This window comes from Peromyscus leucopus, chromosome 3, assembly GCF_004664715.2.
Source record: "Peromyscus leucopus breed LL Stock chromosome 3, UCI_PerLeu_2.1, whole genome shotgun sequence".
In the NCBI taxonomy this organism is placed as follows: Eukaryota; Metazoa; Chordata; class Mammalia; order Rodentia; family Cricetidae; genus Peromyscus; species Peromyscus leucopus.
This window is the reverse complement of record NC_051065.1, coordinates 22,485,842-22,506,705: the sequence shown is the minus strand read 5'-3', so window position 1 is coordinate 22,506,705 and position 20,864 is coordinate 22,485,842. Positions and strand designations below refer to the sequence as shown.

The following is a 20,864-nucleotide window of genomic DNA, read 5'->3' as shown; positions in this document are numbered from 1 at the left end:
TTTGCCTCTGTACACCTGTGGAGTGTCTGAGCTCTTTAGTGTTACAGTGTTTAGTCTTACAGGAAGTAAGAACCTGTTGCTGATAGTCTGACTGATCTCTGATTGGATAGATACCAAAGATCTATGTTCAGGAAGTGTCTGACTTCACTTACAGTCATCTTGGAATTCAAGAGCAAAGTTTGGGTGTGGTTGTCTTTGTAGCAGGAACTACTGGGTTTTGACTGGCATGTCAGATGGTGGAATGCATGGTTTAAGATTATATAGCAAAGTGAAGGCGATGCTCAGTGGTTTTGAAGCTAGCGTAAGGATTGAAAACTAGAAAGGCACTTCTTTCTTCTGAGCAGTCACTGTAGTGAGAAATACCTTGCCAAGACATCTGTTGGCCTCTACATTGACCCAGTCTTATCTTAATTTTTTTTCCTTTAACTTACTCAAAAAAAGTATTTACATTCCTCTTTTTTTTCATAATGTTTATAGTGCATACATACTTACGTTATTGGAACTTTTATAAAGCAATGGTAATGTATCTTTTAAGAAATAATGACTAAGTGTGGTGTGGAGATGCATGACTCTGATCCCAGTCCTTGGGAAGCTGAGTAAGGACTATTGAGAGGTCAAGGCCAACATGGACTATACAGTAAGACTCTGTCTTAGAAAGTATTTAGGTATATAAATGATGAAATAGTCAAACAAAATGGAAAAGAAAGAAAAGCTAAAATGTTATATGTCAAGTATTGTTACTGTATTATGAATTTGTCAGTGGACAAAAGCAGCAGTTCTTATCTCTTGTTCTTAAATTATATATTTTGTTGTCATGGGAAGGCATTTAAACAAAAAATATCCTGTAATGTATATAATATCACGTCGGGCCCTGAGGAGTGCTATGATGAAATCAAATGGAGAGTGCTAAGTTGGTGACCTTGAGCAGTGATGGAGTATTTGAGTGTTGCTGCCTCTGATGACCATTGCTAACAGTAGAAGAAATAAGTAGTGTCTACCTTTTTGGGATAATTTGGTCTCACACATCTATATCCTGAAGTATTTGCAGGTCGTTGATTCCAGGATCCCACATATACCACCTGTGTTCACATCCCTTATGTAAAAATATCATTATATTTGTATATAACCTACACATAACTATGTATTGTATATCATCTGTACATGACGTATATCCCTAACACAATGCAAATGTTTTATAAACAGTAGTATGTTGTGTCCTTTCAAAGTAATGACATTCAGTACAGATGTGTACCTACCCCTCAAGTATATTTGAACTGTGATTGGCTGAACACATAGACACAGACCCGTGAATATGGAGCCCTGACAGTGTAGCTGTAGTACTGCATTTACCTTGACTTCTCCTGGGAAGTATGCATAGACTATCCTAGGGTCTTTGTATCCTGGTTTAGTTTGACTTCTTTAGGTTTTGCTGTTGGTTAATCTTTAATCTTCATTTTTAGATAATGGCTCCTTTTTTTGACCCAGCATTTATTTCCTTCTTAACCTGCTTGCCTTTGTTTTTAAAGTCAATTAGCTTTTGCCTACTTGGATAGTTTTCCATGTTTCATTATGCATTTTCTTTGTCTTAGAATGGCTTTGGCCATCAGATCTTATTCTAGGTAGATCTTAGTACTCAACTAAAGTTTTTCTTGTTACTGATAGAATGCCTCAGGACCATTGATGGGTTAACTTCTTCATTAAAATCATTCTGTCGTTTCTTTGTCACTTCTGCTTGTTTGCCATAAGGTGTATAATGGAATCACACAGCCAAGTAAACAGTGGTCCCAAGCTAGTTCTTCTCTGAAACACATTGCTATTCATCTTCCTGACATTAAAATGCCCATGACATTTGCCTAATTCTTGTGGTGATAACTAAATGAATTTGTGTCCCACATGGTGAAATTGTCAAATTTACAGTCTTATGTTAAAAAACAGTATGCCTTCCTTTCTTCCTATTTTTTGAGCATATTTCCTTCTAACGTGTTGCTTTCTCTTCTTCGGCACAGTGACTGTGTCTTAATCTGCGGCTGTTTCAGCCAGCAATTGTGACTCTGCAGTTAACGGCCTAACCGCTCAGGCCATAGCCTGGCAGAAATTCTGTTCCCACAGGCACTGGCTTTGTTGCTCCTGCTACAGGTAGCTTTAACAAAATCTCTACCTTTCTATTTATAATTAAGGCTTGAGAGTCAAAGGCTGGGATGAAAACCTGCTAGTTTGGAGAGGCTGAGTAGCAACTAGCTGACCTTCTTTCCTTGCTGATATCTCCTGAAAGAGCCATTCTTCTGCTGGGGGGGGGGGGCTGCACCACTTAAAACCCCTCGTGTTACTCTATCTCTTCCAGATGTCCTCTGATGCTCTATGATTACTTTCTGTCAACTAGTTGCTCACTCAGCTTCCTGATGTAAGGTTAATTTTATTTAATTAATGCAAATGCTAAATGACTGAATATCCCCAACAAACATGTCCTAATTTTAAGTGCTAGTCTTACCATCTCTTAAATCAGCAGATTGGCTGTAGGATATGGAAACCATCAAGCCTTCATTTGGTCCTCAGTTTGTAAGGATTGCTTGTGAACACTCTGCCCAGTTCCCGCTTCAGGAAAGCACACTTCCTAGAATACAGTTGAAGTTTTCAAGGCTTTTTACATTTGTTTCTAGGTGGTATTTTTGTTTTCCTGTTAGTCTCTCTATATTTTTGCACTGATAAGCCTTGATTTGTTGTTTTAAAAAAATTGGTTTGCTCTTTAATATACCTTGATCTAAGATTGCTTTTAAGTTAGCATATAAACTTTAATTCACTTCCACAGTGACAGAAAATATAGTGGACATTGTTTAGATAGACAAATAATAGCCCAATCAACGTGGAACTAAGTAGAAATGCTTTTTCTCCTATTACTCCTCATGCCAGTTAAAACTGTAGACTTTTTAAATTTTATTTTCTCTATACATATTTTCTGATTTTCACTTTTAAGTTATAAATGGCAAATGGAACCATTTTGATTCTTAAAAATGCTACCTGAAGTAATTTTTCATAGTATTGGAGATTATGGGGGTCCAGCCCCTTGATAGTCCTCTCCCATGGTCTGGGAAGAATCTACAACCAGCTGATAATTAATCTTTGATGAGAAAAAATGAATCTATGTATATGAAACTTCTAAGTCCATACATTTTATTATTCTGATGGTTCTCTCTCTACACAGCTTCTATTCTGCTCTCATGCCTAGCTCCTTTCTTGCCTGATTCCTCTCTCTATTAATCTACTATTCCCTCCAAGTTCTGTCTTAATTCTCTCGTCTTAATTCTGCCTCATCTACATCCTTTACATCTCATTCTTACCCAGCTAGTACTTCCCCATCTGACTCTTCCTCATCTTCCATCTCGTCTACACGTACCCTGTGGTCAAAATCCTCCTTATCCTTCTCCATTCTCCGTCTCTCTATTCTCCACATTCCTCCTAAGTCTCTCAGGAATCCAGTTAGAAACCCAAGTAATAGCAATCCCCTGGTTGAGCACGATCACCAGGCTTGAATTCCTGTGTGGTCATAAAGGCAGGTAAGAGTTTCCTCAAGCAGTGATTGTTAGGCTTCCAGGGTCATATGGAGGGGTGATAAGAATCACATAGAGGGACAGTAATTGTTAATTATCATTTGCAACCCAAAGGGGAAATGACTAATGAATTCACTAAAGGCTAAATTTGAGTAATATCTAAGAAGAGGGATCTTATGTGCTCCACTATAGTCTTAAATGTGATTGGTAGAAAATGTTAAGAATCTATAATTTGCTAGTTCAGTGGGAGAAAATAAAACTGCCTTCTTTTTTCCTGTGGCTCCTATCTGTCCAAGCTATCTGCTGTTTTTCTGCAGGGTGGGGGAAAGTGTGCTCGGTTGCTAGGCAACCTGTGTTCAGCTAGATGCCTCTGGTGATAGTTAAAGGGAGATCTGGAACTAAAGGTAAGGTTTGGGAAAGGAGGAAGTAAAGCTTAATTGGCACATCCGCCAGGCTTTCTCAAACAGGTAGACTGGACACTTAAGTCTGTTCTTAGAGACTACAGAGGCATCTCTGATATGGCACTTAACTCCATCTGGGGATGGACCTGGCCACATGTTGCCAATGATGATAATTACAGGGAGGCTTGAACTGTTTTTCTGGCTGAGCATACCTGTCAGCGCATAAGGTTATCTAAATATTCCTTTAGTAGAGGGGAAATGGTGCCCAATAAATGATGGGAAAGCTACAACAGCACACAAGAAACTCATAGCAGAAAACGGCTGATAATCAAAAGCCAAATATCACCAAGGCTCCTTGAGCCTCAACTTAACCTCTGGAAGGAAGGCCCTTAGCTACTTCCAGGTATTAGCTTTGTCATAATCAGCTGAAATCCTACTTTGTATATTTTTGCGGCTTGCAGCATCATAGAAATTCAATTTAAATTTTAGAAAATGTGTTTTCCACATCAAGGGAAAATCTGTAAGGTCTAATAGAGGAAAAGTTCATGGGGAAGTGGCTGCTGCTGATACCCTGCCATAAATAGGTCTTTTATCTTCTGTTTAGTGACTGTCTTAGTCGCTGTGAAGAGATACCATTACCAAGACAACTCTTATAAAAGAAAGCATTGAATTGGGACTTTCTTACAGTTACAGAGGTTTAATCCATTCTCATCATGGTAGGGAGCATGGCAGCAGGCAGGCATAGGGCTGGAGAAGTAGCTGAGACTTACATCCTGATCCACAAGTGGAGAGGGGGTGGGTGCAGAGAGACAGAGAGGGACAGAGACAGACACTGGCATAGGCTTTTGAAAACTGAAAGCCCACCCCCAGTGACACACTTCCTCCAACAAGGCCACACCTCCTAATCCTTCTAATCCTAGCCAAGAGTTCCACTTCCTGGCATTCACATATGAGCCTGTGAAAGCCATTCTTATTTAAACCACCGCAGTGATGATAACTAAATTGTTTAAAACCTGTGGCCAACTTCCATTGTTTGTTTGAGAGGGCCTTGCTGTGTAGTCCAGGCTAGCTTCAAACTGTTGATCTCCTGCTTCAGCTTCTTAAATCTGAGATTAGGTGTGCACTACGACATCCAGCTTGAACATTGTTTAAAAACTTGAAAACATATTTTCAATTTGCCCAGAAAATCTGTTCATTTAAGTTGTTTTTATAGTGGTAGGATAACAGCAGCAAAGGGTAAAAACATGACTTCCGACGTGCTTAGAGATTAAAATTTCTCTTCCTCTGCTCATGAGGCTGCTGTAAGCTAAACTGCAGCACTACTGCTCCCGTGCATGGTAAGCACTCCGTTCATTTATGTCAGCCTGACCACTTCTGTGGGGGGGTAGTGCAGTTGAGTGTATTTTCTTTTCTTTTCTTTTTTTTTTTTTTTTTGGTTTTTTGAGACGGGGTTTCTCTGTGTAGCTTTGCGCCTTTCCTAGAACTCACTTGGTAGCCCAGGCTGGCCTCGAACTCACAGAGATCCGCCTGGCTCTGCCTCCCGAGTGCTGGGATTAAAGGCGTGCGCCACCACCGCCCGGCAAGTGTATTTTCTTATGTGTAACTCAGTGTAAAAAAATAATTGTCAGAAAACTTGATGCCTAATACCAGGAGCAAAGGAAAGTGCTAGCGTAAAAACTCTCCAGTGTTCTTTGGATGTATCTGTGGTAGCTTTGTAACTGAAGGGTGAGACCGACACATTTGTGTTGAAAGGACCAAGGAAGCAGTTAGGCAAGCACTTCAGCCCCCCCCCCCCGCCCCCAGTGTTTTGCTACTGCTCGTGTACACAACACATGTTCTATTAAACTCTGAATTTCTTTTCTAGGAGCTTTTTCAAAATGTAATAAATGCATATCATTGCAAAGTCATTGCTAGAAAAGGTGCTATAAGCCAGGCAAAGGTTATAATTGATTAATATCAGTAGCATTGTTGGGTATTATTTGTGAACTATGGAGTTTTTTTAATGCAATTGTAATGTTGCCCCCTTGAGTCACCCTCAAAAAGGGTAAATGAATTTATCTTTCTTTGACATTGACTGTAGTGCTACTTAAGTGACTGGTGTGAGGACAATATTCTCCACAGCAGTTTTTCATGGTTGTTTCATAAAGCTTGTCCACCCAGATGTAACTCTATTCAACTATTTGGAGTGATAAGGACCCAGGATGGCCAACTTCTGGTCTCCAGGTACTCCAAGTTGACAGTCAAGCACCCTAGCTAAGATCTCAAGGCACTCTCACCTCTAGACCACTTATGATATGAAATAAATTTTTGTGATGTTCAGGAATGTGTGTAACGTGTACCCTGTTTACTCCTTGCCTGGCACCTGAGTGCTGGCAAAGATCATTTAGTGATGAGAAGATTGCATGTGAGCCTGCTGTCAGGTGAAGCTGAAAAGGATTTGAACTTGAGCGTTTTCCTGACCACTGAACTGTCAGTTCTCTTGGCTACATGGCCATTCATCTGTTTCAGTGCCACTCTCCTCGACAGTGCCAAGGAGTGCAGCATTTCTGTCCACATCTCTCACCTAGATTCACACTGACCATCTTTGTTCTCATAAAAATCTGAACCAGATGTATACAGTGCAGTTAGTTTTGTTCAAGTTTATAACTGCATTCTAGTCCTGCCTTCTTGAGATTATACCAAGATTATCTTGGTTAAGCTTTGATTGTGAAATGGTTACTCAAACCATGCATCACAGTGTTACCACTAGGTGTTAAGGATCAGTCCCTTGCCTTCCAGATTTTGAGAGGTATTTCTCTGTGAAGCAGCTGTTAGTTAATGAAGACTCCCTGCACTGGCCAACTTTGGGTCATGTACATAGGGCGCCATGCAGTGCTGGGTGATCTGTGTCATCCTTTTAATTTAGTGTAAAAGGAAAATTCTAGTATTTGCAAAGCATAACAATAAGAAAGAAGGGCTGACGCCCAGTGTGTGTCCAGTGCGTGTGTGCCTGTGAGTGTGCTCACCGTAGTTCTGTCGTCAGAGCCGCACTTTAGCACTAGTAGACTTGCTGTTTCAGGTGGTTTGTGTGTGTTGTCTTTCCAGGAGGTTTCAGCTGATCCTACTGCCACGCTCACAGCAGCAGAAGAAAGAAAGGAGAAGGTACCCAGCCCACACCTCAATCAACTAGTGATTTTGACATCTGGGGATACATTATATGGGTTGGCAGAGAGAGTGGTAGCCACAGAATCCTTGTAAGTTGTTGAAAGCAGTTGCTTTGCCATAACTATTTAAGGAAAATTATTAAAAGTAAGCCTTGTGTAATTATACTTATTGCTATATAATACTACTACTCCTACTACTCCTAAACTACATAAGCATTATTGTGAAATATATGTTAACATAAACTACTAATTCAATGTTTTTAATTGCATGGGAGTGTGTGTGTGTGTGTGTGTGTGTGTGTGTGTGTGTGTGTGTGTCCATTCATGTGTATAGAAGTGTTCCTATTAGTGCAAGTATATGTCTTTGTACATATAAGAGCCGGATAACTATCTTGGGTATCATTCGTCTGATACTGTTAACTTGGGTTTTGAGACAGGGTTTCTCATTGGCCTAGAGATTACCAAGTATGGTAGATCAGGAGAAGAGTGAGCCCCAGAGATCCCCCTGCCTCTGCCTTACAAGACTGGGATTACAGTGCACCATCACCCTTGGATTTTTGTGGTTGGCTTTAACTGTATAAATGAACGTAAGGGAATATGTTACATTGTGATAGTTAACAAGATGATCCTTGTTAAGTGAAACTTTAAGAAGTGAATGGTATATTTCTATTCCCTGTTGGCCACAGAATCTATAATAACTGTAGTCCATTGTTACCGTTACATAGAATTCACTTTTGGCATCAGCAAGAATGCTCGCTGATCTTTCTAAACCCCCAAGTTAGTTAAAGCATATAACCTGTTCATAAGGTGCAGCCCAGTGTAAGGTAAATATTCTCTTGTGCATAACAGAAAGCCAAGAAGAGCGGTTTGCAGTGGTAGTGCATCTGCAGGCAATAAACAGTCCAGGCGCACTTACCACTTGCCTCTCCTGCACCCAGAATAGATGTGCCTGCCTCCGAGGAGCCCGTGTGCTGTGTTAGTAATGTTTGGTTACTTAAGACAAGTCTCCGTTTTGAATCATCTTTTCTATATATTTATCGAATGGAATCTTTGAAAGAAATTCTCTAAAAGGCAAGCCACAGACGGGAGAGTTGGCCCAGTGGTTAAGAGCTCTTGTTACTTTTGCAGAGGACCCAGGTTCAGTTCCCAGCATTGATATGGTGGCTCGATAACCCCAGTCTCAGGGGATCCAATGCCCTGTTATGACCTTGCTGGGCACCAGGCATGCACATAGCATGCGTGCATATATATAGGCACAACACTCATACATAAAATAAACCTTTTTTAAAAAACCAGCCGTATTTCATTTTTAGGGTTTTTGTTTGTTTGTTTTCTTTTTTATATTACACAAGCTCATATCTTAGATGACAAAGGGCATATCTCCATGACTTGGAGCCTGGTTGTGTCCCTTGAAGTGACTCTTCCACTAACTGATAAGTGTGGTGTTAAAGAAACTTGTCCAGCTCCTAGAACAAAGTCACTAAAGTGAAAGCATTTTCAGTTGGGTTTTGATCATAACAGATTCATTATTACACAGCAACAATGACAGGTTCTAAATCCTGCAATTTGTTTACGCCATGGTTTTTTATTCTCTTTAGGGTGTTTCTGGCTGAACAGTTTGAGTTCCTTCAGCCACATCTGGATGCTGTGATGCCTGCAGCCAAAAAGCCCTTTCTGCAGCAATTTTACTCTCAGGTCAGAGGTGGTGTGGTCTGTCATTTCAGCTGTGAATAAGGCAGAGAGTCATTCATCATTAAAGTTGATAGTTTATCACTAGAGATCAAGTTCCAGGGGAGCTGGATAAAATATCCTATTTATTTATGGCTTCCTATGTTAAATAAACATCTTAGTGAGCATTACAAATTTTTGTCTGGTGAGATAGGTAGGTAGGTAGGTAGGTAGGTAGGTAGATAGATAGATAGATAGATAGATAGATAGATAGATACATGCATACATACATACATACATATGATAAGTAGAGAGAGAGAGAGAGAGAGAGAGAGAGAGAGAGAGAGAGAGAGAGAGAGAGATAGGAGCGAGCCAGTAAGAAAGGAAGGAAGGAAGATAGATAGATAGATAGATAGATAGATAGATAGATAGATAGATAGATAGATAGACAGATACATAGATAGAGTAAGCCAATTAGAATTTAGAACACTGTTGAAAGTGCTTTGAAGATCAGTAGCTGGAGATAAGTTTAACTCAGACTAGAAGTGAGCTGAGTTGGGAGAAGGTTGCCTAGCAAGGCTGTCAGGAGGAAGTGTGTCTGTGTTGTGTTTAAACTGGACCCAGCTGGGTAGGGAGCAAGTTGGAGAGACAGTGAGAAGAGAGTGTGATGCATGTGAGTCTGAGGAAAACTACAGTTGTCAGAGCAGGGAAGAGGAGGGTGGTTGGAGTGACGAGCAGAAGCCTTGTTGCCTGAAGTGCTCCACCCTAGAATTAGACTTCATTCTAAGGTACCAGGAAAGTTTTGGGATGATTGGAAAGAGGTGAACAGCTTGGCTGCATGTCTGTTTTGGAAGGAATCTTTGGAGATTTATGAAGAATGTTAAGTGGTATCCTAGGGGTGGAGGGTGGGGCACTTGGAGGCTGTGAGTGAGGATGGAATTCCAAAATAAGGTACCAGGAGAGATTGGGGAAGTGGGAACAAGGCCTTTATCTCATGTTAAAATATTTTCTTAATTGAAATCTCCAAATATATAATTTATATTTTTGTATGTGGCACATACTACAAAAGGACGAAGTATTCTTTTTAGGTGTAGCACTTTTAGAAGTAATTGTTTTTGTTTCTGTGGACCATTTCAGACAGTCTCAACTGCCAGTGAACTCCGCAAACCCATTTACTGGATTGTGGCTGGTAAAGCTATTGATTATGAACAGATGCTGCTCCTGATGACTAACGTGAAATGGGATGTCAAAGAGATCATGTCCCAGCACAACATATATGTAGATGCATTGCTGAAGGCAAGTGTTCTGGGAACTGTCTGCTAATGATCACTTTGTTGAGAGGTGGGCAGGCTCTAAAATTCTGGTTAATGACTGCTCGTTTCTGGGATGGGGCATGGGGTTCAATTGAGGTATGTGGGCTCTGAATTCTGTACTTGTTTTCAGTTGTGATACTTACAGATTTGTGGGGGTTTTTTTAATTTTTATTTTTTTGACTTTGCTCCCTAGTTTCTAATGTTAAATTTGTTTGAATATTGCATGCCATGGCTGCCTTCCTGATAGGACTCCAGTAGCCACAGCTCTAACCCAAGAAGGTGTTTCTACTTCGAGTCATTCCTGCAGCTCTGTGTATATTCTTTCTGACAGGATCCTGTTCCTCACTCCAGGTTGTGTTTTCTAGAAATCACATCACTTTTACCAGGTCCTAGGTGATCAGCTGTGTGGGGGTGATGCCTGCTTTTATATGTTCCCTAAAGAGAATTGCAGTTCACCTTTTTGTATTTGTGAATCAGTTGATACTTATGACCACCTGACATGTACTTCAGCTGATAGAAATCTGCCAGGATAGTTGTCAGCCAAGGAGCCTGTGTGACTTTGAGGGACATCCTAGTCAGTGTAGAGAGAGGGCCCACAGATGAGTGTGTAATACCCAGGGTATATAATGCTTGCATAGGACAAAGCAGCCAAGAGGGGAACGATAGGAAGTAGGTGGGAGAGGAATGTCACTTGATTGCTCTGGTCACAGAAGCCTACTCACAGAAGGAAGAAAAGGTACCATGTGGAATATCTAATAAAGAGTATCCAGGAAAAGCAACTTTCAGAAAGATTTTTTTCATTCCTGTCAGCGTAAAGAAATTGACTCATAGAGTCCTGGTTTTAATCTCATTTAAAATCATTCTTAGTAGCTGGGGTACCTGAGAACCAATGAAGCCATAGTTTAGAACATGGGTTAGGTAGGATTGGTCTGCTGTGCCTTACCACAGCTTACAGCACCCTTCTATAGGGCTATCAAGCTGTCTCCAGACTTGAAGGCTGTGCTTAGTTGTATCTAGGAGTGCCGTTGGGATCCAAGGGGTGAGCAACAAATGCAAATCTTCTGGCTTTGCTCTCCTGAAACTGAGAGAGTCTTGTCTTTGAGATTTCAGTTGCCACTTTAAAATTGGAATGTAAAAAATAAGTGTGATTTTAAATAATGATGTCTCCTCATTTCAAAACAGTATGGTTTTTATTCTACTTTTATGACATGTTTCCTTGGTTTATTGAGGCAATACATAGGGTACGGTAGGTCGGTTTTGTTGTTGTTGTTGTGTTGTGTTTTGTTTTGTCAGAGTTCAGATGCCTAGAAAGTCTAGTGTCAAGGCTCAGACAGATTAGCTGAGTGGGCTGGGCTGATTTTTCACAGATCTCAACTTCCTGTTGCATGCTCATGTGATAAAAAAAAAAAGGATATCTTTTATAAAAGCATCAATCTCCAGGCATACCTCATACCCAGTTACTTTCCAAAGACCCTACTTCCAACACTGTCATCCTGGGGGGTTGGGATTTCACAAGATGAACTTGAGGTAACAAAACATACCAAACATCAGACACATAGAAAAGGGAAAAGACTTCTTGCTCAGAAGTACAGTGCCAAAAGGTACTACTTGATTTCACATCTTAATTCCTTGAAAAATGATTATTCTAAAGCAGAGCCAATGTCATTTGATTATTAATCTGAACCCATCCTTTTTAGTGGCCCAAGGCCATCTTTAAATTTACAGGTTGTCTGATACTTTCTATTCTTTGTGTTACTTTCCTGAATTTAAATTGTGCAAAAACAAAACCTGATGTTGTTGCTTTTACATGTTCCTGAGTAAAATTCGGTGGTTTATTTAACAAGCTGTACTTGTGAATGCTGAACTTAGTGAAAAATATTGTTTGTGTATTAAGCCTATAGCTTTCTAAAGTAAAATAGTGATGAAAATAACCAAACTATGACTTGAAATCCAAAGTAGTTTACTATAGCAAAAGCATGAATAAATACCACGGCCAGTGCTGCTGCTCTGTGAGATCTGTGAAATGAAACAGCTGATGAAGAGCAATTACTTATTGAGCTTTGATTTCAAAAAGTAAGCTTAGTGGATTGGAGACACATTTCTTAGAAGAAATAATTAAAAGCAATGAACTGTTAAAAAATAAATCAGCAAGGAAAGCTGTGACTTGGGAAGTAGCCAAGAAGTACCAGGCAGGACAGCTGTCAGCCACACAGCACACCTGGCCTGACCCAGGTGATTCCTCCTGTGTCTCCCTCGTTAGGACCTCTGGACACATGGTGCGCCCAACTTGCTAAACGTCATGTCATTTCTCTGTTCAGCAAAATCCCACCTTAATCCTTCTTCAATTTATGTGAAATACATTGCCAGGGAAGAGTCAGTGGCATTCCTTTTGTATGTGAACATTCAGTTGAGAGTAGTCCAAAGAGGCCATCCACTGAAAGATGAATTTTTTACTGCTGTTGTGAAGTCACTCTTGTTTCCTAAATTAGTTCTTATGTTTTCAGCTTTAATATAATCTTGTTGTGAAAGTTAAGACAATAAAAATGCTTAGTTTTTCAGTAGCTAATAAAAATGTTTAATGGTGGTTTTCCTTTGTACTAAAGTTTTGTGACTGTGACATAACTTTTAAATTGTTTTGCATGTAATAGTGTATTTAATGTTAAATAATGATTAGGAATAGAAACAGTTTATCAGATTATTTTCTAGGGAGTATAAATACTGACACGCTATGAATAATTAATTTTGAGTTGAAAGCTTGTTAAAATAGATTTTAAAACTATGTCTCCAGATTAAGTCAGTTAGCTTTTTTTAGTCCACAGTAGACAATCAGAAAATTTTGAGATGTAAAAGTATTTAATCATGGTTAAAATTGTTTAGTCAGTTGATGATGCTTATTTTTCTTTAGATAAATGTAGTATGTTCTGTGCTGTAACATAGTTTATGTTTTTCTTAAAATGTTTGTTCATTTGTTTACTTATTGTGTGTGTATGAGAGGAGAAGAAGAAAGATCTGCGTGGGCATGAGGTCAGTGTGTGAGCCGGTGTTCTGCAGCTAGGGCTTCACCTGCTGAGCCGTTTTCCCAGCCCTGGTTTTGTTGTTTTGTTGTTGTTGTTTTGTTTTTGTTTTTTAATTTTTATACTAAGTCCAAATTGTCTGTGACATTAATCTCCCCCACCTTCTTTTTGCTTCATTTAGTTAAAATCTACATGTTTGGATCTTTTTTTTTTTTTAAATCTTTTGTGTGTGTGTGTGTGTGTGTGAAAATACTGTGGCATTAAAATTATAGCCATGACTTTTGTCCCTCCTAGGAATTTGAGCAGTTTAACAAGCGGTTAAATGAAGTTTCTAAGAGAGTTCGGATACCCTTGCCTGTGTCAAATATACTTTGGGAACATTGTATACGATTAGCTAACAGAACTATTGTGGAAGGGTAAGTTTTAAGAAAGCATTCCTTGTGTCTTAAATTCTGATGTAGTATATGAATGACATATTTGGTTACTAGATAGAGATAATGATCAGTAGCTGACATGCTTGAAACCAAGTTGGAGAGGGAGCCATAGATTACTCTGTGCCTATCCCTGTGGATTATTTTGTGAGTTATTTTGATATTGGACAAGATAGTAGATAAATGAGGAATACAGAGCCATTAGATTATCTGAAAGTGAAACTAATAGTTATTATCTAATAAGTTTTATGAGTATTCCTAACATTTACTGAATATTATTTACTAAGCCAAAGATTTCACAGATTTTGTTGGCAAATCCTGACTTGCCAAAGATTTCACAGATTTTGTTGGCAAATCCTGACTTGCCTCTGTTTATAATTGTCACTGGGAAATCTTGGGTCAGAAAGTCCAGACTTAGAGAGGGTGAGTAACTTGGCCAGGTGCACGGTGTTCAGCGGCAGAGAGGGCTCCTGAACTCCTGGTGCTCCACGGCAAAGTCCGTCTTCAGATCGCCTGTGTCATCTCGTCCCGTCTTCATCTCCCTTAGACCCCCAGTTTGTGCACGGTAGTGCTCCCACTAACTTGACGCCATCCTTACTCTGTCGACATCATCTGACACAAAGAAGACAGTTTGCTCATTTGGCAAACAGCTCTTTTAAGACCATGTACACATTGAATTTTATACCATCTTTCATCTGATTTCTCTTTCCTTTTTCCTTGTTATGAGAAGAATGCCTTGGGAAGTGGGAAAGTCATGGGAATGGCCTGCTAGACGCACCATGCTCTATATAAGATGGCCGTGTCAATAGCCAGAACTTAAAAATATTACAAATAAATTTGTTTAAATAAAAAGTGATAAATATGTGTTGTTTCCACACAAACCACTTTATTTAAAAAATAAAATACAAAAATCCATTGATTACTAAATAATATAAGCTGTGATTTTTTTTTTTTTTCTGGTCAATTTCTTTAAGAAAACGGCTCACTTCCTAACATTGACTATATCACTGACTTAGTAAAATATTGTACTGTAGGGTTAATATACCCATTATTATTAGACATCCGCCTTAAAACCCAGTATTTCAATAATGAGGTGTATCAGAATATATCCATGAATTATTTTATTATGGAAAATATGTACAATGTTGATGGGAGAATTATTTCATTTGTTCCTTTTTCATTGAATTGCTATAATATTGAAATGTTTTCTAACTTGTATGACTTCGGAGTATTTGAGCATAGTTTTAAAAATAATTCTTGGTAGTCAGAGCACCTAGTTTTCTTTCAGATGACTGTGTTAACTGAATGCAGAAAACTATAGTCCATAGGGCAAAGAAGAACCTTTGAGCGGCTTACTTTCTTTGTTTTGCAAGTGGGGAAAGCAAAGAGTAGATAGGACCAGTACTAAAGACTAAGCAGATGGGTAAAGGAGTAGCATGAGCACAGCCCACTCCTGGGACACAAGGCTGCTGTGCTGTTTTTCTCAGCATCTCATCACTTGTTATGTTATTGTGTGTCTCTTAGATACGCCAATGTCAAGAAGTGCAGTAATGAGGGTCGTGCCTTGATGCAATTGGATTTTCAACAGTTTTTAATGAAGCTTGAAAAACTAACTGATATTAGACCCATTCCTGATAAAGAATTTGTGGAAACATATATCAAAGCCTACTACCTAACTGAGAATGACATGGAGCGCTGGATCAGAGAACACAGGGTGAGAGCAGGGGTCAGATTGTGTTCCTCTCCATTGTGCTGTTCTTGTCTGACTCAAGAGAGTAATACAAAGAAACGCTGCTTAGGTTGGCTTCACCGTATTCACACTAGCTATGTGATGTCTTAGCTCATCTCATCCTTTTGAGTCCTAGAATTAGAACATGAGCTCTGCTTTTCCTGTGCTGCGTCACAGGTTGAGACTGAATGTGGTTGGTATCAAAATAAATTGAGTGAAGTAAGACTGAAATGATTCATAAGCTGTAGAACCTAAGTTTTGTACTCTTAAACAGTGAAATGATAGCATCCTCATCATAGTGGCCTGTAGGGATGATTTGAAAATATTAGTACATATGGCTAGACTCTTACCAAGCATTAGATTTTGCCTTTAATATAAGTTTGATTGTTTTTCTTCAGTTATTTAGAATGCTGAATTTCTGCAGCTTAATGAAATGAACACACGCACGCACGCACGCAGTGCAAGAAGTTTTCTCTAGTCCTGCCAGGCCCCTGCAGTCCAGTAGCCTGCTTATAAAATAATCACTCAGAAGCTTATATTAATTATAACTGCTTGGCCATTAGCTCAGGCTTATTACTGACTAGCTCTTACACTTAAATTAACCCATAATTCTTATCTATGTTTAGCCATGTGGCTTGGTACCGTTTCCCAGTTCTGCCTTGTCATCTTGCTTCCTCTGTGTCTGGTTGGTGACTCTTAACTCAGCCTTCCTCTTCCCAGAATCCTCATCAGCTCGCCCTGCCTATACTATACTTCCTGCCTGGCTACTGGCCAGTCAGCATTTTATTTATCAACCAATCAAAGCAACACATATTCACAGCATACAGAACAGCGTCCCACAGCACTTCCCCTTTTCTGTCTAATCAAAAAGGAAGGTTTTGCCGGGCGTTGGTGGCGCACGCCTTTAATCCCAGCACTCGGGAGGCAGAGCCAGGCGGACCTCTGTGAGTTCGAGGCCAGCCTGGGCTACCAAGTGAGTTCCAGGAAAGGCGCAAAGCTACACAGAGAAACCCTGTCTCGAAAAACCAAAAAAAAAAAAAAAAAAAAAAAAGGAAGGTTTTAGCTTTAACATAGCAAAATTACATATAATAGAACAGTTATTAAGTAAGAATTACAGTTACAATATCTAGTCTATTTTGTAAAATTAAAGAAAATATTCTATCATCCTATATTTGTGAGTCTAAAGTTTCATGTCTAATTTATCTTTTAAAATAACCAAGGGAAATTTATAATTATAACTACCTAGTCTTCAACTACATCAGCGACCTCAGAAGGATATAACACACACACGCGCACGCACACACACACACACACACACACACACACACACACACACACACACACACGCAGACACACCAGAGAGCACTTCTGTGTGATCTTTGGATCATTTGTTAGATAGACAGTGTGTGAAGGGGTCTTGAGGAAAATGTGGAGAGGATTAAAGGAACCTGCAACCAAGCAGGGGTTTCCTAAGTTCAGAACCAGCCTTGGCTTCATAGTGAATTGAGGGCCACCTTGGTCTACATAAGATTCTGTCTCAAATAGGACAAAATAAAAGCAACCAAACTAAACAACAAAGAAAGGAAGGAAGGAATGAAAGGGAAAGAAAAGAAAAGAAAATCACCGAATATTAATACTTGTAATAACTCCAGTGTTCACTTGATACTAAACATGGGTAAAAGCTGAGTAATGTTTTATTTCATTTGGATAAGGAAGTAAGTTGTCACTTGTATTTACCTTATTTGGTTTATCCTTTTGAGTTTTAACATTGTAAAAAGATGAAATGATTTTTGTAAATGCCTAGTGCTTGCTGGAAGCGAGTTGAGATGTACATGCTACTTTTAAGGACTTTTTGATGAATAAGCCAAAATTGAGAAAAACTTAGCACTCTTTTCCCCACTGCTATTTGAGAACCAAAACCACTATTTGCAGATGGGCTGTTAAATGTTCACTTGGTTAGCAGAGTGAGCTGCTGATGTTCAGTGTTGGTGCTGAGGGAGGGTTGTGAGCATGTACAGAGTGCCTATTGAGGGACAGAAAGAAAGCACAGCTCTTACTGTCTATTGCTTGATGCAGAAATGATGCCCTCTTTAGGGTTTATTCTTTTAATGCTGTAAGTAAACTTTGTAGCTTGGCGTTTTAGAAGCTTCAACTAGACAGTATTTGCAGTTCATTGACATTTTCCCAACAGCAGTAGGGAATTTCTTACAGGCTCTTTCCAGCTGAAAAGCTGGGAGCTTCTAGAGCTACTCATCTCCAGAGCAAGTCCAGTGCTCAGTGATGATGGATACTGAGTGCTGAGCAGACAGAGGAGATGCTTTGCCAGGTGTACATGTGAAGTCATCTGCTGAGGTTTAGAATGAGCTCTTCCTCATACTGTAATATGCTGTGCTGCTCTCTTTAACAATGTCCTTACTATAAGCAGGCCTTCTTGTCTCTTTTCAGGTGCAAGTGCACAATTGTCCCTCCCTATCTTAACTCCTGTTGTTCTATAAGAAAAACACTATGCAGCATTTCTGAGGAACCATCTGCCCATCCTCCCAATGTCCTCTTGAACACATAAACTAGATAGACTTGGACAGTGAAAGATATTTAGTCTTCATTTTACTAATTGCCTAATAGTTATAATATGAGAAGTTGAAAAAGAATGACTTTGGGCTGGAGAGGTGGCCCCCCAGGTAAGAGCACTGGCTGCTCTTGCAGATTTGACTCCCAGCACCCACATGGTGGCTCACAAACATCAGTAACTCAGGGCCAGGGACTCCAACACCCTCTTCTAACCTTTGCAGACACCAAGCACATGTATACTACACATACTTATATAAAGGCAAAATACTCATATACATAAAAACAAAATAAATAAATCTTTTAAGTCTTCTAGGGTGTCTTTCTGCTTCACTGCCTTGTCTTCATATCATAAAGGAATCATTGTTCTGTTGGAGATACCAACTGAAGTATAAAATGTAGAGTGCATTTTAAAATTTGAAATGGCAGTATATTTTGATAACATGAAGACTACCAGAAATAAGTATAAAGCAGCATGTGTGCCCTTGAAAGCAATAAACAGCATATTACGTCACTTTGTAGTATTAAAACAGATTCTGTTGCTGCCTCCTCCAGTGTATTCTGCCCTAGCTCCCACCTTCACAGCACAGTAGACAGTTGCCTTTGGTGCTCCAGCTATAACGTCGTCCACTATTCACCCTGGCTTACAGTGCTCAGAACCACCCACTGGCATCTGATATCTGCCTGCTCTCCTCTTGTACTCATCAGATGCATCAATTTTCATAGATTGGGTGTTGAACTTGAATTTTCTTTCTTCGGGCAGGAATATTCAACGAAGCAGCTGACCAACCTGGTGAATGTTTGCCTGGGATCTCATATCAATAAGAAAGCAAGACAAAAGCTCCTAGCAGCCATAGATGATGTGGACAGACCTAAAAGATAATGGCCACAGCTCTCTTTCCTCAGAGGCACTGATCTTCTGCCAGTGGATAAGACATGAAAGGCCGTTTTCATGCATTCCTGACAATTCTCTGCTAAGAAAACTTTGAGCATGTCCTTTTGAACTGGAAAATGAAAATACTCAAGTGTGTGTGGTGTTCTCAAGTGACTTTTATATGCCCCAGTCTCTTCAAATTTGCTCTTTTTTGTTGTAACCTTTTCCTGAAATTATCTTATTGTCGTAATTATTATTATGTGGCCACAGTTATACATTTTACAGAAGAGTGTATTATAAATACATAGTCGGAAGGAACAGCAACTAATGTGTCTATGAATAGTTTTTAGAGAGTGTCTTAATAAACATGAGAGGATGAATGTACAGTATTTCCTAATTATGAGCACTGCATGAGAATTTAAAAAGAACCTGTAAGTAAAATAGTTGAAAATCAGTATGTTCTCTGTTTTTAACTGTCAGAGCTTCTGCCAGGGTTGATTTGGTTATAACAGTGATCATAAATGATGAAATTTAATAAATGTTACACTCAAATGATCGGCTGTGTGAACTGCATTTTGATATTTCTACCTGACAGGAAGATTTCAAGAAACAGTGATGTTATTTTTTTACTGTGCTCTCATTTTAGTTCTCTTCTGTCCTGAAACACCTGGGGGGAGGGCATTTCTCATTGCACGTACTTTTCCGTGAACAAGCAGCATGTTGAATGACTGTTATAAATTTCCATATATATGTGTGTGTGTGTGTGTGTGTGTGTGTGTGTGTGTGTGTGTGTGTATGTATGTATGTATATGCATATATATACATACACACACACACACACACACACTCAAGCTTTGCTGTCTCTGAATTCAACTTTTAGGACAGCAAAATCTGGGTTGAATGGCTGAAGGTAGAGCTGTTGTTAGTCATGTATAAGTATGGGTCACACATATGCCTTCCTTAAATATTTTTTTGTAACCCAGTGAAATCTTTGAGTGTATCAATGTGGAGCTTTAGAACACAACTAATTGCTGTGTGTTGCTGCTCTGAACTTTTGGAGTCGAGCATCTTCTGATAATGAAAGTCAATGTTGAATGAGTATTCTTTCTCACCTAGAGTAGAGCCCTCTAAGTTGGATGGTGTTGAGCCAGGGATTACTGTGTAGGATCCTGACATCAGTGGCCCCCAGGACTCTGAGGAACTTCATTAGAAATTGGCCTTGTGCCTAGTGAGTCTGAGGGGATGAGGTGAGGCGCACTGTTTGGCATATGGTTGGGCATGGGGCTGGTAAGAAGACAGTTGCCACTTATTTCCCTCAGCCAAAAGACAGAACAGTGTGATGTGAAACCCTTTCAGCAATGGCTGTTGGGGGGGGGGGGGTATCACTGATGCATTTTATTTGTATCCAGCCTTGGGCTCTACAGTTTATCTGTCATCCATTTAAAATTTTCTTCTTGTAACAAGAGGAGTTTGGTGCGTTATGATCTCCTTGTGAGAGGAAGTTGTGTGCTTCTAAGATAAATTCCCCTTTAGCCTTCATTTATTTGCAACTAGTTAAAAACAAACATGAGATCACCTTGATCTTGATGTTTAAATGGCATATTGAGTTAGGCACGTAAAGAGCTGATCAGTCTTATATATTTCTTAATTGACTAGGAACTGCTAATTTTTTTAAAATAGGGATTTTATTTTTAATTTCCATTCATTTCTACTTTAGTTACTGCTGGGTAAAATGAACAACAGTGACCTGCCTGTTAGAGCCTGGTTCTTTCCAGGTAATAGGACTAGATAGAAAAGAAATGCTTCCTTTGAGATGAGAGACTCAACTGCATGCTCTGCAGACTTGTACGTCCATCGTTGCTTTACTCTTTCCATCTTCAGAATCAAAGTGGGAGCTTTTCTTCTTCATGCTTTTTGAAAAAGGTTTGTTTTGTTTTTGCATTGGAAGGTACCATAATAAGCTCAACATCAAAACAGTAACAGGAGACTCGAATCACAAAATTGCCTAATAACAGGAGAGCTAACAGACATTTCTGGAATACATTTTACAGTGACATTGAATGACAACACTATAATATTTTGTGAACTATGGTATACAGAACTGAAAAGCTGAGAAATTAAATGGAATTAATTTGTTCTAAAAAATGACTGCAGGTAGTCTATAAATTTTTCTTAATTCGA

The 20,864-nt window shown here is 39.4% G+C and overlaps 1 protein-coding gene across 1 annotated transcript in view; it reads left to right on the top strand.

The window, feature by feature from the left end:
• The window catches only part of Vps50 (VPS50 subunit of EARP/GARPII complex), a 106,604-nt gene extending 87,365 nt beyond the window's left edge, over window positions 1-19,239 (top strand). The window contains exons 23-28 of the mRNA XM_028869789.2: window positions 7,031-7,179; window positions 8,688-8,784; window positions 9,895-10,053; window positions 13,379-13,500; window positions 15,040-15,229; window positions 18,573-19,239. Of these exons, the coding sequence (XP_028725622.1) occupies window positions 7,031-7,179; window positions 8,688-8,784; window positions 9,895-10,053; window positions 13,379-13,500; window positions 15,040-15,229; window positions 18,573-18,692 (837 nt within the window). The 3' untranslated portion in view covers window positions 18,693-19,239. The remainder of the gene's footprint in view (window positions 1-7,030; window positions 7,180-8,687; window positions 8,785-9,894; window positions 10,054-13,378; window positions 13,501-15,039; window positions 15,230-18,572) is intronic.
• Window positions 19,240-20,864: the final 1,625 nt, after the last annotated feature.